The 26,485-nt window shown below is 44.5% G+C and overlaps 1 protein-coding gene across 7 annotated transcripts in view; it reads right to left on the reverse strand.

The window, feature by feature from the left end:
• The window catches only part of FBXW7 (F-box and WD repeat domain containing 7), an 808,352-nt gene that overhangs the window by 25,491 nt on the left and 756,376 nt on the right, over positions 1-26,485 (reverse strand). For all 7 annotated transcript variants that reach the window (XM_029607316.1, XM_029607232.1, XM_029607399.1 and 4 more), the window contains 2 exons: positions 20,051-20,174; positions 6,446-6,582 (listed from right to left, as the gene is read on the reverse strand). In XM_029607316.1, the coding sequence (XP_029463176.1) occupies positions 6,446-6,582; positions 20,051-20,174 (261 nt within the window). The remainder of the gene's footprint in view (positions 1-6,445; positions 6,583-20,050; positions 20,175-26,485) is intronic.

Genomic DNA, 26,485 nt, shown 5'->3' on the forward strand with positions numbered 1-26,485 from the left:
TGGTATTTACAGATCTGAGTATTTACAATTATCAGTGGGAGGAATTTGCGGGAAAGGCTTGTAAAAACAGCCAAGTTTTTAGGGGTTTTTTTTTTAAATTTAGGGGTAGAAGTTTCTGTTCGTAACTCAAGGGGCATAGAGTTCTATAGCATGGGGCCTGCGAGAGAGAAAGCTCTTTTTGTTGTGGACGTGAGCCTGGTGGATTTGATTGAAGGGGGGGGGGGGGGGGGGGCGGCGCGTTCCTTGAAGGGTGGACCGAATTGGTCTTGTGGATGTATATGGTATGAACGAGTAGATGTGACTCAGTTATTTTCACTTTCGAATAATAGAAGGACTAGGGGGCATTCCATGAAGTTAGCAAGTAGCACATTTAAGACTAATCGGAGAAAATTCTTTTTCACTCAACGCACAATAAAGCTCTGGAATTTGTTGCCAGAGGATGTAGTTAGTGCGGTTAGTGTAGCTGGGTTCAAAAAAGGTTTGGATAAGTTCTTGGAGGAGAAGTCCATTAATGGCTATTAATCAATTTTACTTAGGGAATAGCCACTGCTATTAATTGCATCAGTAGCATGGGATCTTCTTAGTGTTTGGGTAATTGCCAGGTTCTTGTGGCCTGGTTTTGGCCTCTGTTGGAAACAGGATGCTGGGCTTGATGGACCCTTGGTCTGACCCAGCATGGCAATTTCTTATGTTCTTATGTAACGGAGGGTTGATCCAGTGGAGGTTTTCATTTAGAATGCTTTTATGAATGAGGGATAAGGTTTTGTATAGGATTCTTGATTTTATTGATAGCCAATGTAAGTCTATAAGCGTGGGTGTGATATGATCTCTTTTTTTTGAATTAGTAAGGATACGGGCTGAGGTAAGTAGTGGACAGCAAACATGTGTAGAGAACTCCACGTCGCAGCCCTACAAATTTCAGCAACAGGAACTGCCCACAAGTGGGCCATCAACGATGTCATCGCTCTCATAGAGTGAGCCTTAACACAGCCTCCAAGATGAAGGCCCGCCTGTGCATAGCAAAAGGCGATAGAATCCGCCAGCCGGTTGGACAGGGTTTGCTTGTCCACTGCAACTCCCAATCTATTCTTGTTGGAAGATAAGAAGAGCTAAGTGTCTGTGGCCTGCTGTGCGGTCCAAATAGAAAGCTAAGGCCCTCTTGCAGTCCAACGTGTGTAGTGCCCGTTTGCCCTGGTGAGAATGGGGCCTTTGAAAAAAGGTGGGCAGAACGATAGACTGATTGAGATGAAAATCAGTCACCACTTTAGATAGAACTTAGGGTACATATGCAGTACCACCCTATCATGAACAAATTTTGTGTAGGGCGGATATGTAACCAAGGCCTGAAGATCTCTAACCTTATGAGCTGAAGTGACCGCCACCAAGAAGAGAACCTTCCAGGTGAGGAACTTCAGATTGCAGGAGCGCATGGGCTCGAAAGTATCTCGCATGAGCTGCGCCAACACCACACTGAGATCCCAGGATACAACAGGAGGCTGGAGAGGGGGCTTCAATTGAAGCAGTCCCACATAAACTATCCCACTATGGGCTAAACAGAGATGGGCAAACCAGCAACACCATGATGGTAAGCGCTAATGGCACTTAGGTGGACCCTGACCGAGGTGGTTTTCAACCCAGTCTTGGAGAGATGCCAAGATAATCCAGTAGCCTCTGAATGGGACAGGAGAAGGGATCGAAGCCAAACCCCTCAAACCAGATGGAGAATCTCCTCCCATTTCAGCTGGTAAGACTTCCTGGTGGAAGGATTCCTAGAAGCCACTAACACCTGAGACACATCGTCAGAGAGTTCCAGGGGCTGTACGACTAAGCCCTCAACATCCAGTCCGTCAACGCTAATGCTCGGAGGTTTGGATGGCGCAGTCTGCCCAGATCCTCTGTTATCAGATCGGGCGAAGTTCCTAGACGGATGGGGCTCTCTGACTGACAGGTCCCAAAGGAGAGGAAACTAGACTTGTCTGGGCCAGTACGTGGCCAAGAGAATTATTTTGCCCTGTTCCTGCTGGAGCTTCAAGAATCTTCATGACCAGAGGAAGAGGAGACGACTTGTACCCCAATGCCAGGCAAAGGTGTCAAAGGCTGCAAGTCCATCCATCCTGAACAGGGTGCATATTTTGCTCACCTTCTAGTTGTAGGGGGAGGCAAATAGATCCATATCCAGAGTTCCCCATAGACGGAAATTCCGGCCCGCCACTGCTGGAATGCACGACTCAAGATGGTCTGCCAGCAGATTTTCTGCTCTGGCTAGGTACATAGCCCTCAGGAGCATACCCTGCAACACAGCCCAGGACCAAATATGCACTGCCTCCTGACAGAGGAGGAATGACCCCGTGCCTCCCTGCTTGTTGATGTACCACATTGCTACTTGATTGTCCATCTGGATCAGGACTGACTTGTGGGACAAGCATCTTGAAACGCCCAAACGGCAAAATGGATTGCACGAAGCTCCAGGAAGCTGATATGACAGACTCCTGAGTCATCCACTGACCCTGTGTGTGGAGGTCATCCACATATGCCCCCAACCAAGGGGGGAGGCATTGGTGGTAAGCACCACTTGAGGCGGGGCAACCTGAAAAGGAACACCCTGCTCCAGGTTGAATAGATTCTCCCACCAAGACAGGGAGCCCTGGAGGGACGGTGTGATTGAGGCACAAACTTTGAGGTCCTGGAACGCTTTCAGCGACTGTGACCACAGGGTCCACTGTGCCCTGTGTATGCACAGGTGGGCCAATGGGGTGACAAACAGACTCAGCCATGTGACCCAAAAGATGAAGCATCAGCCGAGCAGAAACCCATGGGCGGGTGCAGACCCCACTTGCCAGCAAGGACAGGGCAAGCGCCCGATTGCAGGGCAGGAATGCTATGGCCTGAACTGTGTTCAGCCTGGCTCCTATGAAGTCCAGGCAAGCTGATGGGCAGAGGTGGAATTTGGGGTAACTGATGACAAACCCAGAGACTACAGCACCTGGATGGACAGACGTAACTAATAAAGCGCTCCCTGTCGGGTGGTGCTTTTGATTAGCCAGTAGTCCAAGTAAGGGAAGTCCTTGATGCCTGAGATGCGCCCCCACCACTGCCAGGCATTTCGTAAAGACCAGAGGGGCTGACTCAAGGCCAAATGGTAACACCCAATACTGGAAATAGTCCTTTCCCACCACAAAGCGAAGATGCTTTCTGTGACTCGGGAAGATCGCTATATGGGCATAGGTGTCTTTCAAGTCGAGGGAGCAGAGCCAGTCTCCTTTTCTTAGGAGCGGAATCAGAGTGCCCAACAAGACCATCTTGAACTTTTCTCTTTGAAGGAATTTGTTCAAGGATCTCAAATCGAGAATAGGGCAAAGACCCCCAATTCTCTTTGGTATCAGGAAATACTTAAGAGTAGAACCCTCTGCCCTGCTGGTGGCAGGGAATGGGTTCCACCGATCTTGCCATTTACAGGGCAGAGAGCTCTGTCAAAAGTATTTCTTGAGTAGCAGACGAAACACACAATTGACATGGGGGAAAGTCCACCAGGTCATCCCTGAAATTCAGCTGGTATCCTCGGCGAATGATAGAATCCATTGGTCTGATGTAATTAGGGATTAGCTGGGGGCGAAATGCCAAGGGTATGGCAAATCGACTCACACTCTCTCGCCCCCCCAGTCAAAACCCAGAAGTGGGGCTCTGCTGGGGGGCTGGATGAGGCTTGGTGGGCCGCTGATGGTGGAAATAGCCCCTGGAACTGGCGCAGGGGGTATGTGCCTGCAAGGCCGGAGGATAATATTTCCTTTGACGATAGAAGGATTTCCTCGAGCTTTGCCGTGAGGACTTTCCGACCAAGCATGGTGGGTTGGAAGAGCTAGCTGGCAGCTGCTGAAGTGTCTCATGGTGGTCCTTCAATTGAGCCACCGCATCCCTGATTTTATTCCTGAAGAGATTTTCTCCCATGGAGGGCAGGTCTGCCAGCTTCTCCTGGACTTCCGGGCAGAGGTCCGAAGCACGGAACCAGGCCAACCTGTGGGCGCTGCAGCTACTCTCGCGGCCCTTTCAAAAACATTGTAGGTGGATGTCACCTCGTTTCCTGCCTCCAGGCCCTGCTATACCACCTCTGAGAATGCATCCTGCTGCTGTTGTGGCAGGTGTTCTGCTAGATCCTGGACCTGCTTCCACAGGTTGCAGTTGTACTAGGTCATATATGATTGGTAGGAGACAATACGGGTGATGAGCATAGCGCCCTGATACATCTTCCTTCCCAGGGCATCTGGAGGGGCAGAGGCGTGGGTGTGGGAGTGCTTGGCTTTTTTGAGAGTGGATTCCACTACCACAGATTGGTACAGAAGATGGCATCTCTCAAACTCCAATGCATGTTGGACTAGATAGATGGCATCCACCTTCCTATTAATGGGAGGCACGGAAATGGGATGTTCCCAGATTCTAAGGAGGAGGTTCCTTAAAAATATCGTGAAATGGAACAGCCACTATCTCCTTTGGGGCGTCGACAAACTGGAGGACCTCCAGCATTTTATGCCAAGCGTCCTCTTCCGTGAGGAGCTGAAAGGGGATGGCTTCAGCCATGGCTCAGGCAAAGCCTGCAAAGGAGAGTTTCTCTGGGGGCGACAGACGCCTATCATCTGGCGGCGAAGGTTCCAAAAGGACATCATCAAAGTCTCCAGAAGACGACTCCATGGCATCTCCTGGGGGCCGGCATGGATAGCCCCTGTCCAAGCTCCTCGGTTTTAGCACCGAAGGCACAGAGATCCCAGATAGCACATAAATGGGATCAGGAAACTTCGGCACGGGACCAGCGGACCTGAAGGCACCAATGGTCATAGTAAATCTTCCTCCTTGGAGAACCCAAAATGGGAATTGATCCGGAGGAGGGCATCGGTGGCTGCTGAGGAACCAATGGCCCTTCGGGCACAAGGACACCTAACAGGACATCAAAACTCTCTAGCAGGGGTGCCAAGAGAGACAGCACAGGGTCCGGCACTGGTATGGGGATCAGTGCCAGAGGCGGTTAGATACCTCACAGGGCTCGGAGCATTGCCATCTGAACCCTGCGGTCCAACTCCTTCTGAAAGTCTCATGAAGACAGACAGCGGAGGAGGAGGAAGAGGCATCACCAGAGCCTACTTGGAGCCTCAAATGACTATGTTTACGGGACTTCTTGCGATGCTCGACCTGGTCTTTCCCTGGCGTCGAGGAAGCTGAAGAGCCCGATGTCCTAGAGTGCGACGACAGTGGAGATGGCCTATCACTGACCCCCCCCCCCCTCTCGAGATGGGCCTGCTGGCGGCATGGAAAGGGATGGCCTATCCAACAGCTCCCCTCGGCCCCTAGGTGTCAATGCCTCCAATGTCGGAGTGGTTAGAGCAGACTTTTTGGGCCCAAAACGTTTCTCCATCTTACCCAGCTGGGCATGACAGCCCTTGGGGGCCATTTGATCACACAAATGACATCCGTGGACAACATGCAATGCCCCCAGGCAGAGGATACAAACCTCATGTGGGTCAGTAATCAACATGGCTGCGGGCACTGAGGGCATCGCCATAAAAAACAGCTAGCGAGTAGTTGATGGCTGGCAGCCACCAGGGAGTGACACGCTGGGAATCAACTGCAAGGAAGGGGAAAAGAGAGACCTACCTTGCCACTGAACGGGGCACCGACTGGAGACAAGTGACCTGACGCTGACAAGCGAAAAAAAAATGGGTAGAAAGTTTTAGAAGATACTAAGAGCAGTAGCTCCACCAGCGCAAGGCACTTACTTTGCAGCAAAAAAAAAAAAAAAAAAAGAGAGAGACTGAAGAGGGACCCCGCGTAACGCACAGACAGTGGCAATCTGAACATGCTTAATGTACCAGTCAAAATTCTAGAAACTTTGACAAAAGTTTTCCGTGCAGGGCTCCATCTCATGATGTCACGTGTCTGTGAAGACTACCATCCTGCTTGTCCTAGGAGAACTTTACTTCTGCTTTTGATGGCTTATAAGTCCAGGAACAAAAAAATAGTAGGTTTTTAAGGGTAGGGGCTAACAGGGTAAAAGGAGGTTAATTAACCAGGGGAGTTAGGAAGTTCTATCCTTTATCTGGGCTAACTGGGGACGAACTGGGGAAACTGGTAATTGCGTCTGTGTGCATGTCTACTAAAATACCAAACTTACACAGTAGAAGTGGCAATTGCGTGCACGTCCGCGTCCCTATAAAATTGTGCGCACATATACACGCATACAGCCTATTTTATACCATGTATATTATAATATGGTTGCTTCCTTTGGCATGAGCCGGTGTACGCACGAACATGTGTGCCTGTGCAGCTATTTAAAAGTTACTGTCATAATGCAGAGGATGGGCCATCACTACAAAACATACTTCTGTCTTCTTTGCAGTCCTAAAGAAAGTTTAATGCTAACCTTAATCATGACCAACGTGCATATTTTAGAAATAATTACCTTGGGAGATTTAAGTTCTCCTCGTCGCCAGTTTGTATCAATTCTGTGTTGCCTGATGTATGCACTTTTCCAGGGACTGTGTGTGAAACCTGGTTTTATTACTTTCCTTCTCTTGATATGCAATGGTTCATCAATACCTAAATTTAATCACAAAATGATATATTTTTAGCCATTGGAAATCTCCCCAAAAAAAAAAATAAATCCCCATCCACGCAACAAATAAGATTTACATGACGGATACAATGCTATGACAGCATCATATCCGTTTTAAAGGGTAATATCTTTATCAGACCCAAAATGTTCTAGAAGATCTTAACATGCTTTCTCCCTAAAGGAATGGAAACCATGGTTCATTTCATATAAAAAATTTAAAGTGTAACTAATGTCCCGCTCAGCAAAATGTAGGTGTCAAATATAAATTTAAAGGTCAAGATGAAAAATTAGACAAAAATAATTTCAAAATGTTTTCCTCTTCTAGGACTCCCCTCCTTCCCAGCATTCCCAGGGCAATCACAATACTTTAGCCCTGTTTTCAGACTGAGGTATGTTAACGGGCCTGGAAACAATGAGGCTGTTTAAAGAAAAGGGATATTTATTGTATTTATTTACTTTATGTCCCACTTTTCGGTACAGAGCTGTGGGGCAGAATAAAGTACATGAAGACAAGCCCAGTGGCTGAAGTGTGAAAATATAGAAAGTACTTGAGGGAGATGCCACTGAAACAAGAAACAGTGAAAGCAGGACTTTGCATTTGACAAAAACTGTGGTTTGTCTAAATTCCTAAAGTATTTTACTTGCTTGAGGGAATATGATCAAGCTTTGAAGTACCGGTATATTCTTTGCAGTTTGAGAGTGTGATAAAATTTTAAAAGCAGACCATTTGGTTGTTTGATAGTAGGATAGAGTTGTTTCCTTCTTTCTTTTTCTCACCCACGCACTCCAACTCCTCCCTCCTCTGCCTCACATCTACATTTATAGACTACTGCCCAATTAGGGGGCAGGGAAAACATTTACATAACAGGAACCATCTAGTGCTTTGGACAAATAAGGGTTAAAAAACCCTCATTCAAATTTAAAAAGAAACAGCAGTTTAATCATAAGTCTTTGGCTATAATCTGTAAACAAAAAGCAATTATTTATAATAACTTAGAAAAAAAAAAGAATACAGACAGCAGTGAGATAGGGGCTACTGAGCCTTTTGTACCAAGTGCCATATATATATATATATATATATATATAGACATATATAGATATATTATCTATCTGCTGGGGAAATGTTGCATGTTTATGCCCAATACAAAGAGCTCCTAGTTTTCAGAGAACGAGTCTGATCTCTGGAGGTTAGAGTAGCAGACCTGAAGGTCTTAAGGTAGACAGAAGTATATAGAAGAGACCTTCAGAGACATAGTAGAGCAATCCCACTCTCCACTCTGTCAGCCCCTGAGCTGCTTTGGAGAAACAAGATCTCCAGGAACGAGACCATCATCTTGGAATGGCAAGAATCGATCCTGTAGCTAGGACCTTTTTCTAAGTGATAAATTATCCACTTGCACCAAGGATGTCTCTCCAGGGGTGTGTGCCCAGGTGAAAAGGGAAAGGACAGCCATTATTATTGGTGATTTGACCATTACAAATGTAGATAGTTGGGTGGCTGGTGGGCGTAAGGATTACCGTATTTTTCGCACTATAAGACGCACCTGACCATAGGACGCACCTAGGATTTAGAGGAGGAAAATTAAGAAAAAAAAAATTCTGTCCCCATGATGGGCTCTCCCCCCTGGTGGCCGTCGGTGGGATTTTTTTTTTGTTTTGTTTTTTTATAGTAAGGCAGAGAACATCCACACAGGTACTCACACTCACTGGTTTTCTGTCCCTCACATACATACATAGGCTCTTTCACATTCACTAGCTCTCTTCACATATACACATACCCACAGACAATCACACACTCAGACTCTCCCTCATACACATCTCTCTCACACCAGTTATTTTAAACTTTCATGACTGCTCCAGAGTTCAATAATAAATAGTCAGGGCTATATTACATTGATTAGGAGAGCAATTGCTCCTAATATTTCAACAGGTAGTCACTTAATCAGCACAGGCAGTAATTCTATTTGCTGGTCTGTGTCATGTGTCCTCTATCCCAGGCAGTATACCACCCCCATGACCCTCCAATACATCCAAACCACAACGAGTGAAGTTCTTACTTTGGACTGCAAGTGAGAGCCTCCGACGGCAGAGCCCGAGCTCCCCGCCGGTTCCGGGTGCATCTCACTGCGAGGGTCGCCGCGGCGCAGGTCAGTCATCACCTGTTTGAACCGCGTGGGCTACGGAGGCCCCTCCAGTTCAAACAGATCCCTGCCGGTCTGCTGTTCCCGCGGTGCAGCTTGCTGCGAGGGTCGCCGCGGCGCAGGTCAAATGCCAGCCATCTGAACTGGAAGGGCCTCCATAGCCCATGCAGGTCAAACAGGTGATGTCTGACCTGCGCCGCGGCGACCCTCGCAGCAAGATGCACCGCGGGAACAGCAGACCGGCAGGGAGCTCAAGTTCCGCCGGCAGAATACACACGCCTACACCACCATGCTGATTGGGCGGAGTTGGGAGGAGGCGGGGGACGGCGCGCGAGAGGGAGAGCTGCTACATTCGCTCCATAAGACGCACCCACATTTTCTCCCCATTTTTTGGGGAAAAAAAGTGCGTCTTATGGAGCGAAAAATACGGTATTTGGTAACTTGCCTGTCTGATATAAGATAGCACATATCAGTGCCAATTAGATATCATTTTAAAGAGTCCTGGAGAGGAGCTGCTTGTGGTACTATGGGTACCAACAACATAGAAAAGCACAGGAGGGAACCAAATATAGGATTTTAAGTAAAAGATTGAAATCTCAGAGGCAGGCTGAGTTCTGGAGTCTTAACACTTGATTGAGACAATGTAGGGAGGATGGCTTTAGACTTATTTATTTATTTTATTTATTTATTAACTTTTATTTACCGACATTCGTAAAGCACATCATGCCGGTTTTGTAAGGAACTTGGGAACATTATGGGGAATGGGTAGCCTATTCTGACAGGGTGGGCTTCACTTAACCAGAATAGAATCCGGCTGCTGGAACTAACAATTGAAAAGGATATAGAGTAGCTTTTAAACTAGATTTTTAAGGGAAGCAGACAGCTGTTCCTTTTTACCTTTAAAAGTACATTTTTGCATGGAATTCTCTGTTTCAGGTGTTCTTATCCTCCCCCATCTCCTTAGGTAGGTTTTCCAGGCTTTAAAAAAAATGTTTTCTTTATTTTTCCACAACTACATCAACATTGGTATCAGTGCATTGATCAGTATCAGTTGGGTCATTTTTTAAATCAAGTTAAATTTTGCATCAGCTATTTGTCATCTGATGTTGAAACTGATGACCAGTGGCTATTCCAAGTGCAGCCACACCATGCTGGACACAGATACTCATGACAGATCTGTGCTGTGTCTTAGGCACAACTATGATGCTTCACTTAAGGGAAGATGACTCCTAGAGGCTCTTAAACCCAGTTAGATTTTATGGAAGAGCTGTTTGTGTTGGATAAGTCTAAGCTATAGGCATTGAGGGGCCCAAGAACTGTACCAGATCTGATGCATTTGTATAAAGGAAGTATTGTCCATTGACAATGAACACCAATAGAGACCATGGGGACAGCCAAATCTCCAGGTTCTCCCACCCGATGAAAGAGAAGGGTTCTACTTCATCAATATCGACTGTGAGGGAGATTGATGTAGAGCATCGAGTGAATGTGAAGAAGCACAGACACTGGTCTCAGTTGATGCATGGTATGAGCGCAGGGTGATATTGTCAACAGCCATATATCTTCCCAAGCATCCCTGCAGAAAAGGCAGCTCAACTTTGAGAAAGCCTGTAAGAATGCAACAGTCTCCAAGGGTTCAAGTCACAGCCTCTGATATACCTCAGGTGACTTAGGAAGATGTGACTTCTCTTCCTGATCCTTCCCAATCTATACTGGCATCAGGAATTTTTGAGAAGTTGAACAGGAGAATCCAGGAGACAGCGTCAACTTATTTGATTCCCTGCACCAGTACAGACATAGAAGCAACTGACATCCAGCCCATACTGGAATCTCTCAATGCCTGGCAACAATGGCATAGAAACTGACAACTGGAATCGGTATCAATACTATCTGCTCAGTTGTCTATTAACAGTGCATAGAGGAAAGGAAACTTTCCTGGCACACCAGGATACATTGAATCTAAGTCCCCCTTCCCCTACTAGCACAGCTTCTTTCACAGGTGCTGGTGGAAAGACAGATGCACATTCAGGACACATCATTGATTCAACTAGAGGCAGCTATAGGAATCAGCACTTGCAGAATCAAGGATAAAACCTGTCGACCTCAAAACAGATGTGCAGTGCTAGCTTGCTGAAGTGAAAGCAGAGCCTTGAAGCCAGATAGGTTTGGCTTTATTTGCAAAAAATCATTTAAAAATTTTTTGGAAGCAATGATGATACATGGGCTATGACCTATGGTTATTATTAAGGCAATGAAGGCTAGTTAGCTGGTAGAGCCTAGTATGACGGTCATTACTTAATATTGATCTTTATGAATAGAGTTAAAAGTTTATTGGGGGAAATTGTCACAGTTCCTTTTGTTAAAACCATGTTGACTTTTTCACATTAAGCTAGTCTCAGTAATTCTGTTCTTAACTATAGTTTCTACGATTTTTGCTGGCACTGACATCAGGCTCATTCATCAGTAGTTTATTAGATCATCCCTGGAGCCCTTTCTTAAAAATTGGTGTTACAACACTGTACCTAAAGACCTCCAGTCTTTAGGTACAGTGTTGTACAAAGACAATGCATAGTTTAATTTGGTCACAATTTGGAGGCAGAATAGCCTAGTGGTTAGAGCAGTGGGCTACGAACCAGGAGACCAGGGTTTGAGACCCACTGTCACTCCTTGTGACCTTGGGCAAGTCACTTTACCCTCCATTGCCTCAGGTACAAAACTTAGATTGTAAGCCCTCTGGGGATAGAGAAATACCTATATTATCTGAATGTAAACCGATGTGATATCTCAGATCGAATGTCGGTATATAAAAATAAAAAATAATTGTATATTGTCTCTTGTTGTCTTTGTAATTCTGCTTGTATTTCATTTTTTGTTGTCTATCCTCCACATACATAAACAGAATTGTGCTGAATTTATTGTAGTATGATTGTGAACATGGGTTGAGTGGTTTTTTTGGTGGCAATAAAGGTTGCTTCACATGTGGTGTGATAGGCAGTGGTTTTTTGATTGTATGTATTTAAGTTTCTATGTATCAACATTTAGGATCATTTTAATACATGGTAGAGGGATTATGTATCCTATATGTATTGCTCTCTTTTCATGTGTTTTTAATTTTTGTACCCAATGATTGAATAAAAATGTTTTTTCTTTTTTCAAGCTAACTGTGAACATAAGACAATAGTGCTCTTTTCCTGTTTAGGCTGGTAATGCTTATATCTATATCAAGCACTTCCACTGGATTACACTGTCTAGTATCCTTTGGTTCTAAATGTATGTATGTATATAAAATCTGTCACGGTATCTAAAGACTGGAGGGTAGCTAATGTAATACAAATATAAGTTACGTTGTGTGGCATTTTTGTGAAAGCACCGTCTTGAAGCCAGATAAATATATAAACATTTTTTTGGGGGGGGAGAAATGGTAATAAATGGACAATGACCTATAATTATTGGTAAGGTAATGAAGGCTAGTTAGCCAGTAGGGCCTAGTATGACAGTCATTATTTAATACTGATCTTTAATATTGACCTTTACGAAAAAAGTTAAATGGTGATTGGGGGTAACTGCTGTCTCTGTATTTTTGCTCCTCCTCTATAGATATCTATCATATTGGGGCATTTCTAGCAAAGAGAAGTCAAGCCTTACCAGTCTATTAGATTTCTTTAAAGGTGTAAACATGTGGATAAGGGTGAGCCAATAGATACAGTATGCCTGGATATTCAGAAGTTATTTGATAAAGTCCTATACAAGAGATTCCTCAGAAAATTACGAAGTCATGGGAAAGGAGGTAATTGTAACTGGTTAAGAGATAAGTAGGGGCCTTCATTTTCAGTTTTTACTTTATTTTTCCTGGGAAATAGGTGGGCCACCCATATCCAAAGTGCTGGACACAAAAAGAGATGGCGTTCCTGGGGGGGGGGGGGGGGGGGGGGGGGGGGGGGGGGGGGGGGGGGGGGGAGAATGAGTGTAAAGCACGGTGGGACAGGGGCCACGGCTTGCCAGATGCCTCCCCTCCCCTGGCTTGGTACACGTTACCGAGGGAGGAGCTAGGGAGGGGGGGGGGGGAATGCAGAATGGCAGTGCAGGGTAATGACGTCAGCGGCCCTTTAAAGGGCCGCGACAGATGCCATGCGGCCTTCTTTTTGCCTAGCCGGTATCGGAATGGGAACGCATTGTCTCCACCTAGCCAGCCTCCCAACTACTTTCCATGAGCCTCGAGCGACTACCCTCGACGAGACCAGGGCAGTAGGGAGTTTTAAAGATCGCAGGTTCGGGGAGGGGCAGTATGCAATCGCGTGCTGGTAGAGGGGCTAAGACAGGCGAGGCCAGCACACTCACGATCGGGTGATAGCCCAATCTTGCTTAAGAAAGGTGGGGGGGAGGGAGGGAGGGCTAGCCCCCTTGAGGCAGCCTGAGGGTCCCAGTGCAGTCAGAGAGAAGTGCCGGTAGAGAGGGAGCCAGGATCGAGGCAGGCAAACTGGCCAAGGGAACATGTGGCTGCCTTTACAGACCAGCAGGCGGGCACCTCAGATGAGTCACAAATGAGTGATTCGATGTCAGCCATCAGCCACCCTACGGAGACAAAGGCAGAAGGGACCACAGAGTTAGAGCCGCAGCAGCACACCACTGAGAAGGAGACAGCTTCTCACACATCGCAGCAGAGCTCCCACGAAGGTCCACAGCCGCAAGCCAGCCAGAACGAGTACCAAATACATACAAGCATAGAGGGGTACCCGTTTCCAACTAATGTCAAGCCACCCCCCTCTTTCCAAGGATGGATGTAAGGACAGCCCAGACTTGGCAGCCAACCATACCCTGCCCCAAACTCGACATATCAGAACTTCGACAGCGCAAACTGGCATCAGAAATCTCCATGGGGTCCCAACGCACCCGGCCCATTCCCTAGACTGGGCCAATCGGGGTGTCCGTGGGATTATGCAACATATGGCGGGATGAGCAGCCAAACCGGTACATCGAACCTTTTCACAGTTTAATGCAAGTGGAGCGAGAACAGCGGAAGGAGATAATACAAGAGGGTTATCAGAAGTCCACACTAATGCCCCAACAGCAGCGATGACTGGACAAGCCGAAGCAGTTGGGCAAACTGACACAGGAACGTGCCATGAAACGCAAAACCGAGATGAAAGGGCAACCACCAGCCACGCAGAGCAATCAGCATAAATGGGAGACAGCAATGTGGGCGAGTCTCGAGATGAGGATGGGGGGAGAGGGCGGACGTTGGGTGGCACAGATGTTGAAAACACTAATTTGACAGCTGGACAAAAGTGCAAGGCAAAGCGCAAGTGTAGAACAAGTTCCAGCTCAGACAGTTCTTCTTCTGCGCCATCTTCAGACTCCACAGACGACAGCAACCCACAGCCTGCGGCAAAGGCAGCCGACAAGGAGTCGACAGGCCCCTCAGCGCTCATCACCTTAAGAACATAAGAAATTGCCATTCTGGGTCAGACCAAGGGTCCATCAAGCCCAGCATCCTGTTTCCAACAGAGGCCAAACCAGGCCACACCAGGCCACAAAATCCTGGCAATTAGCCAAACACCACTATTAATTACACTGATGTAATTAATAGCAGTGGCTATTCCCTAAGTAAACTTGATTAATAGCAGTTAATGGACTTCTCCTCCAAGAACTTATCCAAACCTTTTTTTGAACCCAGCTACACTAACTGCACAAACCACATCCTCTGGCAACAAATTCCAGAGCTTAATTGTGCATTGAGTGAAAGAATTTTCTGCGATTAGTCAAATGTGCTTCTTGCTAACTTCATGGAATGCCCCCTAGTCCTTCTATTATCTGAAAGTGTAAATAACTGATTCGAATCTACCCATTCAAGACCCCTCATGATCTTAAAGACCTCTATCATATCCCCCCTCAGCCGTCTCTTCTCCAAGCTGAACAGCCCTAACCTCTTCAGCCTTTCCTCATAGGGGAGCAGTTCCATCCCCTTTATCATTTTGGTTGCCCTTCTCTGTACTTTCTCCATCGCAACTATATCTTTTTTGAGATGCGGCTATGCGAAAGCATGCGCAAAGAATTATTCAAAAAAATACGAAAACAGACATATATAGACATATTTAGTATCCTGCAAGGACGGCGAAGGACAGGTAATAAAAAGAAATCTAAGGACGGACCGGCACATCTGGAAAAGAAGAGGGTTCCCAAAAATATCGTTAACTGGATAAGAGCTTTCCTATACATGACAAGCATGGTGGGACATCAGGAACCTTCTCAATACGGTCCCATGTTAAGTTATGCAGAGAATATTCTTGAAGCTTACCAAGAGCATGAAGGTTGGGCCTGGCTCAACTATGATGAGAAATTCTGTGAGAAGATGGAAGAGAATCGCTTCATGACATGGGGAACTCAGGAGGTCAGCCTGTGGGTGAAACAGATGACACAAAAAGCGGGCGATGCAGGTGCACACACAAGGACCACAAGAAGGTCATCGCCCAACAGGTACTCAGTCAGGACGGCGCAGGCACAAGTCAACACATGCTGGCACTATAACAAGGCAACCTGCACATTCCAGAACTGTAAATTCAAACATGTTTGTTCAGCCTGCGCAGCTCCACACCCAGTAACAAAGTGCTCCAAAAAACCTGCAACTGGGAGTAATGTTAAAGCATGTTGAAACTCTGCATTTTGAAAAAGCACCATCACCCATCAAGTTAGAATCAATGATACCATGGTTGGAATGCTACCCCTGTGCAAACACGCACAGAGGATTTGGTGAGGATTTCAGGAAGGATTCAACATTCCATTCCAAGGCCAGATAAAAGGAACAAAAACTAGCAACACAACATCAGTGACACAACATGCAGACATAGTGCAAAAAAGCTCGATATCGAGTAAGCATTCGGAAGGATGGCAGGACCTTTTCCATGTCAACCATTGCAAAACATGTACCTTTCGCCAATGGCAGTGATCCCCAAGAAAGAGAAGGGCAAATTTCATCTCATTCAGAATCTGTCATACCCTCCAGGAGCGTCCGTCAATGACCAGCTGCCCCCAGAGGAGTGCTCTGCTCAGTACGCATCCTTTGATTCGGCAGTGGCGCTACTCAGAACATGCGGTGTGGGCGCGCTAATGGCAAAATTGGACATAGAATCGGCCTTCAGACTACTTCCGGTCCACCCAAGAAGTTTCCCATTATTGGGGTTTACATTCAGGAATCAATATTACTTCGATAAATGTATGCCTATGGGATGTTCAGTCTCATGCGCTTATTTCAAGCTCTTTAGCTCATTCCTGCATTGATTGGCAGCACAGAAGACAGCATCAAGTAACATCATTTACTATTTAGATGATGTTTTGTTTGTGGGTCCAAGAAATTCCAACACCTGCATTCGCTTGCTCTGTGATTTCCAGTCCGTTGCTGAGGATTTCGGCGGGCCTTTGGCACACAGCAAAACAGAAGGTCCGGCAATGATCATTTCGTTCCTCGGCATTGAGCTGGATTCAAACAAGATATTTGCTAGGCTTCAGAGGGAAAAGGTTGAAAAACTACGCATAATGATACAGCAAGTGGCGACGGCGAAGAAAACAACACTATGAGTTGCGCAGTCCATCTTAGGAACATTGAACTTCACATGTCGCGTAATTCCCATGGGAAGAGCTTTTATGAGAAGACTGGCAGCGGCCACAGTCGGGATACAACGTCCCCATCAATTCTTAAGAGTGTCAAAGGCAATACGCGCAGATTTTAATGTGCGGAGCTCATTCCTCAAAAATTTCAATGGCGTTTCCGTCATACAGGGACCCCCGCTTTCTAGCAAAGATCTGGACATTCACACAGATGTGTCAGCTGGTTGGGGTTTTGGGGCATTCTGCCAAGTTGCATGGTGTGTGGAGCCTTGGCCCGTGGAATGGGTCAACATCGGATTCACGAAGAACATAATGTTTATAGAACTCTTCCCTATATGGGTGGCACTAGTATTATGGAGTGACAGACTGAAAAACAAGCACATAATATTTTGGTGTGACAACCAAGCAGTAGATCAGGTATTGAACTCGCAATCGGCGAAGTGCCCAAAGGTTGTCAATCTCCTTAGGGAAGAAGTATTAGCGATTTTGCACACCAATACGACGTTATGAGCTAGGCATGTTCAAGGGGTATGTAACAGTGTTGCTGATGCCCTATCTTGTGCTAAATGGGATTTGTTTCATAAGCAGGTACCTACAGCGGACAAAGTGGGGACACACATGCCAGCAAACTTATGGAAGATTGGTCTGCAACTTCAATTTAGTCCGGCGATCCGTCGCACCATCTACATGGATGTCATAGTGCCGAAGCTAAGACCATGTGACGGAATTCTGAGGAGAAATGGGTGGAGTCAAGGCCCAGTTGCTGACGACCTAATCGTTAAATTTGTCTCCATGGATAAGGAGAAGGGAGCATCCAGAAGTTCCGTGGCCAAACACTTGGCAGGCCTGTCATTCTTTCTAAAGGTGTGCGGATGGGGAGACCCCACCAAGTCCTTCATTCTGAAGAAGATATTGACAGAATGGTCAAAGAAGATGGGGCCAACCATCGACAGACAACACCCCATTACACACAACCTACTGAGGACCCTTTGGACACTATTAGCATCAATCTGCTCATCCAATTTCGAAATAGATTTATTCCGGCTTGCATTTTCACTCGCATTCTTTGGAGCCTTTTGAGTGAGCAAGTTGGCCGCCGCCAACAAAAATGACACGGGCAACAGTGGCATACTTCTAAGGAATGTGTCGTGGACTCCTGGTATGTTAACCATCACGTTACAAAAGTCCAAAACAGACCAGTCCGGAAAAGGGGCCACTTTGTCGCTAAAGCATGTCAAGGCATGTGACACCTGCCCGATACACAATACAAAGAAATACCTGGCAGTGCAGCCAAACCAGGGGGGTGGGGGGTGCACCTTTGGTACACGTTGACAGGACCCCGCTAACCAGATATCAATTTGCCGCAGTACTCAAAACTGCAGTGGCAAAAATGTGTCTGGTCACAAAACAATTAACCACACAATACAAAGAATTGGATGATGGAGATCTGATGCACTAAATACATACGTCCGACTGGACAGAGTGAGTACCTCTAACCAAAAGTCATAATTCTTCTATCTGGCAGATCTGCCTCAGGTGCAATGCTTGGATTATATATTGGTCACTCTTATATATACTGGGCAGCTAGGAGAGCACAGAAACAACCCTATGGGCCACATTTAGGATTGGCACCTCACGGGTGGATCGTCACATTGATTGAAAAGCCTGGCATGCGCTGGGAGCAGTTATTGCCCCTTCTACGGTGCCTGAGAGACTCGATGGCTGCTCCGGATGTCATAATAATACATCTGGGGGCAATGACCTGTGCTAATTGTCATGCAAGCAGCTGATAAAAAAGGCAAAAAGGGACTTCGCCAAGCTATCCGACTGGTACCCGAATGCCGCCCTCTCCTGGTCGGACATTATCCCACGGCCTAAGTGGAAAGACTCCAGACTATGGAGTAGGGGTCGGAAGAAAGCTAACCGGTAGATTGGTGTCTGGATAAAGGAACTTGGCAGTCAACAGATAAGGCACCAGTGGGTGGACGATTTTTGCCAGGGTCTGTTCAGACCGGATAGAGTACACCTGTCTGACATTGATTACGATATCTTTAACAATGCTCTCCAGGATGCCATAGAGGTATGGATTTATGAAAAAAGCCACGGGCCGCAGCTGGTTGGTTAGTGGGGGACACGAGGCAAGGGTCCACCCTACCTCGTGTTCTTGGCAGTTACCTGGGCCAGTGGGGCAACTTGCAAGTGGTGCCGGTGGCATCACAGACTGGCGTGGTAGCCAATCAGCGCCTTGGGCGGTGCGACATGTGCCAATGGTCAGGGCCTTCTTGCTTGGGGACAAGGCTTCCCTGCTTGCTCCTCACGGTGGGCAGCAGCGGAGACACATACCGTCTCAGGTATCAATTGTTAGGTTTTAATCATGTGTTAAATAAAGCTGCAGCCTTATTATTCCAATAATGGTTCTGGTGTTTCTTTGTTAATGGATGATGTATGCATAAATATGCTCAATAAGGTAAAAGAGGTACAGGTGGAAGGGATGCCGGCGACTTGAAGTTATGGTTGCGGCTGCTAGTGCTATTGATAAGTCTATTACAGCAAGAACAAAAGCAGGATAAATCATTTTTATAGGTAAATGTAATTCTTGTTGCAATAAACTATGATAAATTCCCATGAAAAATAAAATAAAAACTGAAAACTAAGGTCCCTAGAGATAAGAAACAGAGTAGGTCTAAATAGTTTTCCTAATGGAGCAAAGTGAATAGTGAGGTGCTGCAGGGATCTGTACTAGAACTAGTGTTTAGCATTCATAAATGGTCTAGTAAAAGGAACAATGAGCAAAGTGATCAAATTGGCAGATGACCCAAAATTATTCAAAGTAGTTAAAAAAAAAAAAAAAGTGGATTGTAAGGAATTTCAGGAAGACACTGCGCAACTGGGAAACTGTATCTAAATGGTAGATGCAATTTAAGCTGGACAAGTGGAAAGTGATACACACAGGGAAAAATAATCTTAATTATAAATACACAATGCTGGGTTCCATATTTTTAGAACAAAGCTGTGCAGTTCAGACTTTGCACTGGAGTTTGAATAGAGAGGAAAAGGAGATTCAGGATTTTGGAGAATATTTTTTGGAACATAGCTCTTTTGGAGGAATGAAGGATGGCTTGCTTGGGGCTGAAGACATGTGGCAGGGGTAGACAAATGGAAACATGTCCCAGTGGCAGTCAGCTATCTGCATCATTTAAGAAGCTACTGGGATCCCATAGCTTGAAATAAATCCTGGGAAAGAGAACCACTAATTTCATTTAGCATCTACGTTTCTTCTGAATACCACCAAAACTAATGATAACAATATTCATTTCCTCAACTACCTCAAAGCAGGAATGCTCCCAAAAGAGATATATAAATCTCTTCCTTTCCACTAAAGCTATCAAAAGAACTTATTAGTTTGTTAATCTGACTGTTTTAGTATATGACATTTTGAAAGGATGCAGTTTGTGCAACATCTTTCAATGATGCGGCTGTAGATATTCCATCATGCAAAAACAGTACTAAAGCATCTCACAAGTATTTGGTTCATATTTCTTACATATCCTGTGGCTAGGTAGGGGAATCCATCTGAAAACACAGAAGTCCTTAAAAAAGAAGGTGGGTAGCTAGCTTCTTTCTTGAACATATATGAAAACACGATTCTTGGGACTATTATATCAACAAAGCTTGTAAAAAAAAAAACCCATTAATATCTGATTCTCACCATCTTCCTTGCATTTCTCCCTCCACAAAAGGTTGTCTTCAGCTAGAATCCTCCAGTAACGGCAAGTCTGTGCTGCTTGCAAAAGGTCCTTGGGTTCCAGGAATGAAAGCACATATAATGCCAGCTACAAAGAAAATCAGAGATAAAACTTATCAAGACATCAATAGTTGCATATTTTACACACAAACATATCATAATTTGTGCTTCAGGTTGCATGAAAAGCTAGCTGTATACAGATATAATGAAAAGTTTAAACTGATGAACAGAAATCTGCAGATTTTATGCATCTAAAATGTAAAAATACTAGAAGAAACTCGAGGTGAAAATGAGAAAAGTCAAAATTTACAAGAAAGTATGAAAACTAATACACAAGGCAATGTCATACTCTGGGACTGTAGTAGTGTTTGAAGGAAAAAGTACTCAACCTTCATAGAAACAAAGAAAATGTCAGAAGATCAGGACTACCCAGTCTGCCTCGATCTATGGTCTTTTCCTTTCAATGTCCTTGGTATGCTTCAATTTTACCAGTTTTGGCTCCTACTACCTATGCTAGAGCCTGTTCCAGGTGTCTACCACACTCTCCTAAAACAAGTATTTACTGATATTCCTTTTTAGGCTGCCTCTTTTCAGTTTCATTTCTTCTGCGTAAACTCAAGCTTTTCATTCTATGGAAAATGCAACTTCTGGTATCTTACTTAAGTCAGCTAAATATTTGAATTTATCTCATATCCCCCTTTGTTGACTTTCTTCTAGAGAATATAATCTTTAGCTTCTTAAATCTCTCTATGCATGGCTTACAGTGGAAATCATGCAGCATTATGGTGGTCCTCTTCTGAACTGCTCTCACCTCAAAAATGTCTTCTTGTAGAAAATCTTCAAAACTGAACACAGCACTAAAGGTGCAGAATCACAACAGAGACCTGCACACAGCTAATATTAAGTCCCCTCTTTCTACTAGGGATGCTTCTTCTTTATGTACCCAACCATACTACGGTATTAACTTTACCAACTGCTTTGTCATACTGAGTGGTTACTTTGATGTTATTGGAGATAATGCCTCCCTCCCCCCCCCCCCCCCCCCCGCAAAGATCTTTCTGGTTTAACAACTGCAAGTTCTACCCCTCCAAAACAATATTTGGCCCATGGATTTCTGTATCTTAAATGCATGACTTTGCATTTTTTGGATTAAAGTATAGTCATACCCTTGTCCATTCTTCTAAGTTTATTTAATTACATTAATGTGTTTTATTTAGATTTTGCTTTTCAGCATTTCAAAGCAGATTACATTCAGGTTCTGAAGTATTTCTCTATCCCAGAGAGTTTATGATCTAATAGGGAGATTTATCAAGCTGAGATAGGCTATAACACACGTTAAACACTGTGTATGACGCGATAAATGCTGTATATCACACAATATAGCCCTACCATGGTGATATCACGCATTATATCTGCATAAAAGCCACCCCCTATTAAAAACTAGCTGCTTTGCATTACTTGTGCATTTATAAAATTGCATAATAAATGCAACGCAGCTAATGCATGGTAAACTCCATGTAAATAAAATAACAGTTGACTTAGATATTTTATCTACGGTTTTTTGGAAAATATTCTACTGCGAGAGTACTGCGACCCTAACACAGATCCCGATGCTCCTGTACTAGAATTAAAGGGCCCGTTTTGACTGACATTCTGTTGTAAAAGTGGAATATAAACCTTTTTAAATAAAATAAGTAAATAAAATAAAGATGGCTATACCCCCAAAGTCGACAAAAAGCCACCAGGGTTCTGTCTAGACCCTCCACCCACTTTGGGGCCGCCATTTGAGGCGACCTCGCAAAAAAAAAAAAAAAAAAAAAAAAGTATAAAAGCAGATAAAATTGGCTGTACAGCAATGATTCACCCCCTGCCAAAACCCATCCCCATTCAATCTCAACTACCCTCTCGGTCCAATAGCTGACTCCTCCCTCCTTTATATACACCCCCACCCCAAGAGCTGCCCCCTCACCCCCTAAAAAATACCCTGGTGAGCTAGTGCCCTCACCCCAGACTTTAAAATTATCATTGATGTTTGGTGGAGGGCCCAGCCCCATTTGGCGCTATTTTCCAAAATGGTGCCGACCAGCCTTTGCCCAAGGATGGCCCCTGGTGGGTCTAGTTAGACTGCTGGTGACTTTTTGCCGAATTTGGGGGGGGGGGGGGGTAAGTTGGTCCACATGGCCCTTTTAAAGCAATGGTGGACCCATACACTGGGGGCCGCTATCTCGTCTTTTCACAGCCCCTGCCACATTCTTTTGTCTCAAGCACTTTTTCTATGAAACAAAAGAATGCAGCAAAACTGCTGTAATATTTTGTCTGGGGAAGTTAAAATATCACAGGACCTCCCTTGCGATATTGGGCCCCTCCCACAATAAAAAAATTCAGTTTTATGAATCTAGGCTTACGTTTGGTACCTGAGGCAAGAGAGGGTGAGATGGTTTGCTCAAAGGGGCAGCAGTGGGATTTAAACCCTGGTTTTCCAGCCCACTGCTCTAATCATTAGGCTACTCCTCAGTATACCTTGATCATAAAACATTAAGTTATTATTATTATTATTTTATTTGTATACTGTCAATCTGGTAAACAATCTTGGTGGTTCACAGAGGATTAAGATACAAGTACATAACATCAAAAAACATCATACATAAAAAAAATTCTCTCTCCCTGACCTTACTCAGGTGAGCACCTTTAACCACTGGTATTTGTAGGAGACCTTTAAATAAATATATCACTTGTACAATTCTATTTATTAATGAAAGCTTTCAGATTATTTAGAGTCATTTAAATTGCTTGTGGAAATGGTCCATTAGAGCATTTATAGACTACAAAGCAAAAGGGTAAGTATATCAAAATATTTTACAAAACACCCCACAATTTTAACAAATATATACAACAAATTTTTATTTCAAATGTACTTCATTATAACAATTTTTACCAGCATTATCAAAATTGTTAATGTACATGTCTTTTTAACATTCCTTTACTAATATTATCAAAATTATTTTTAGTCAATGAATCCCTATTATTAAAAAATAAAATCCAACCTAATCACACTCATATTACCCAATCAATCACCCACACACAACCACAACTCTCCTCTACCCCACACACACATAGGGGTAGATTTTAAAAGGAGCGTGCGCAGCCTATATGTGCCGCACTACCCGGTGCGTGCACATATATGCCCAATTTTATAACATGTGCGCAGGCACGCACGTTATAAAATCCAGGGTCGGCGCATGCAACGGGGTGCACAATTGTGCACCTTGCGCGTGCTGAGCCGGCTTCTTCCGTTCCCTCCCAGGCCGCACTGCCCTTCCCCCAGCCTGACCTTCCCACCCGTTCCCCTAACATTTACCCCCCCCCCCAGCCCTACTCTAAACCCCCCGATCTTTATTTTACCTTTTGCGCCTGCCTCCAGGCAGGTGCAAGTTGCATGCGCCGGCCGACTGCCGGCACACGATCTCTGACACAGCAGCAAATGGCCACTGTGCCAGGAGCAGCTGACCTCGCTCTTTTTTCAAGCCCCGGGACTTACACGTGACCCGGGGCTTTACGTGCGCCGCCAGGCCTTTTGAAAATAGGCCCGGCACGTAGGTCTTTGAAAATCTGCCCCATAACTTATTAAAAACTCAAAATTGGAGAAACAGGCATTGTGTAATATCCCAATAGGAACTTCATAGATTGAAATAACCTGGGAGAAATATCCCTCAAAATAATTATTTTCTGACTACTCTCAACAACCCTCAGGTACCCTCAATGTCTCTTGGATGCACTCCTGATGTTTCCTAAATATACTCCCGATGTCTATAAATTTGGTTTTGGGGAGGTGATCTTGAATATAGCCATTACTTCTGTTGCCATGATAGCATTTAAAACCACCCTAAGTTACTTTTGTGAGGTTCTGCTTATCCCTGATGACCAGACTTCTTCAATTAATAAAGTATTCTTTTTGCCAACTTTGGTTTGCAATGCTTCTCGATCATTAGCCCAACATGGGGGTTCTAGGGATTTATTTAATCTTATCAATTTTTGGAGTAGTCGAGACCAGAAGTAATAGAGTGTAGCACACTGTTAGTTTCTTTTGTAGCTGAGCTAGATATCAGTAAGACCATGACATTTTATTTTAGGCACATGAATTCTCAATTTCATGGTCAATGAATTAAAATATTTCCTGATATTTCTAAAATAACACAAGAGAGGAGGAGAAGGGGTGTGCTTTCATTAAGGCAGGAAACTATTTCTTTAAGTGCCTCTTATTTTAAAATACCCCTGTAAATGTCTTGTTAAATTGAATATTTTCTTTGCCCCTGAACCCTTAAGGGTCTTTTCAGATGCTAGAAATCCTAGATAGAAAAACCTGGGACATCCACCAGTCGGACATAACTCAACTCCTGCCGGATTTACATGCGCAGGGCACTCGCGCGCTGGTGCGCCTATTTTGCATAGGCCGCCGGCGTGCGCAAAGCCCCGGGACGCGCGTAAGTCCCGGGGCTTCGTAAAAGGAGTGGGAGGGGGCGTGGCGACAGTTCGGGGGCAGGCCGGGAGGGCGGTCCCGAGTCCCCTTGCACTGCGGCCTGTGCCGGGGATGCAGAGGCGGCGCGCGCAAGTTACGCCTGCTTCAAGCAGGCGTAACTTGCACAACAAAGGTGGGGGGGGGAGAAGGGGGGGGACGCGGAAGGAAAGTTTCATCCGAGGCCACTCCGATTTCAGAGCGGCCTCGCAGGGAACGGAGGCAGGCTGCGCGGCTCGGTGTGCGCAGGCTGCCGATTTTGAACATAAGAACATAAGAAATTGCCATGCTGGGTCAGACCAAGGGTCCATCAAGCCCAGCATCCTGTTTCCAACAGAGGCCAAAACCAGGCCACAAGAACCTGGCAATTACCCAAACACTAAGAAGAACCCATGCTACTGATGCAATTAATAGCAGTGGCTATTCCCTAAGTAAAATTGATTAATAGCTATTAATGGACTTCTCCGCCAAGAATTTAGCCAAACCTTTTTTGAACCCAGCTACACTAACTGCACTAACCACATCCTCTGGCAACAAATTCCAGAGCTTTATTGTGCGTTGAGTGAAAAAGAATTTTCTCCGATTAGTCTTAAATGTGCTACTTGCTAACTTCATGGAATGCCCCCTAGTCCTTCTATTATTCGAAAGTGTAAATAACCGAGTCACATCTACTCGTTCAAGCCTTGCGCGCGCCGACCCCGGATTTTATAAGATACGCGCAGCTACGCGCGTATCTTATAAAATCCGGCGTACTTTTGTTCACGCGCGTGTACTTATTTAAGATCTACCTCTTAATGTTTAATTTATAATTTCCAATTTTTAGTTCTTATTAATTAAGTTGATCCGTAGGAAATACGCAAGAATCCTTGTTTCATTACTTTTATTGTAAAAAATATGTTCACTGTCAGAAATAAGCACCCCCCGCTTATTTCCTTTACGTTATCTGTAAACCGATGTGACATCTCTGATCTAATGTCGGTATATAAAAACGTATAAACAAATAGAATTCAGTTGCAGGTTTGTGCACTCTTCTAGTTAGTCAACGAGATAGATATTTTTCAGCAGTTTGATTTAAGATTATGCCTTTCCCTGTTATTTTGGTTGCCTTTATATCTCCTTGGAAATATGCTTCCTGTAACTTGTTGGTATGCGATGTGATCTGGTTGCCAAATTTTATATATTATTCAATTGTAATTTCTCTTTTTCCTTTCTTATTAGTTTCTGTTAGCATCCTTAAATGTTACCTGTATAAGGTTTGAATATGCTTAACCATGATTGAAATTAAAAATAAATAGTTTAAAAAATATCAGCCTAATAAGGTACCTCCAAAACTACTTTGTTGGCTTCCCTTTAACAACTTTAAAAAAAAAAAAAAAAAAAGATTATCAATTTGTATCTTTCTGAAATATGTAAGATGCCACAAATTACTGCACACAACTGTAACCTTTTGGGGAAAAAACAAAAAAAAACCCAAAAACCAAAGATGACTAGCTAGACCATAATTTCTTCTTTCCCCAGCAAAGATAAACAAACATTGTCATCAAGAGCTAATTGAGAATCCATTCATTTTTTCTGTTAACACCACGTTCAGCTGTGCTTTAGGACTTCAGAATCAAATCTAATGTTTATACACCACCTTTCTGGTCTATCAAACGACCACTTAATATGGTTTACATCAATAAAAGTACATAATCAAATACAAGATAATCAAATACATAATACAAAGAAATATATTTTAAAAAATCAGTACATAATCAAATATATAAATCAATATTTCTAAAATTATCCGAGTTAATACATTCTAGAACCAATATTTAAAAAATACACAAATCCATTTAATCAGATCATCCCCCCTCTCTCACTAAGGAGCTGAACAGCCAATACCT

This window comes from Rhinatrema bivittatum, chromosome 1 (assembly GCF_901001135.1).
Source record: "Rhinatrema bivittatum chromosome 1, aRhiBiv1.1, whole genome shotgun sequence".
Lineage (NCBI taxonomy): Eukaryota > Metazoa > Chordata > Amphibia > Gymnophiona > Rhinatrematidae > Rhinatrema > Rhinatrema bivittatum.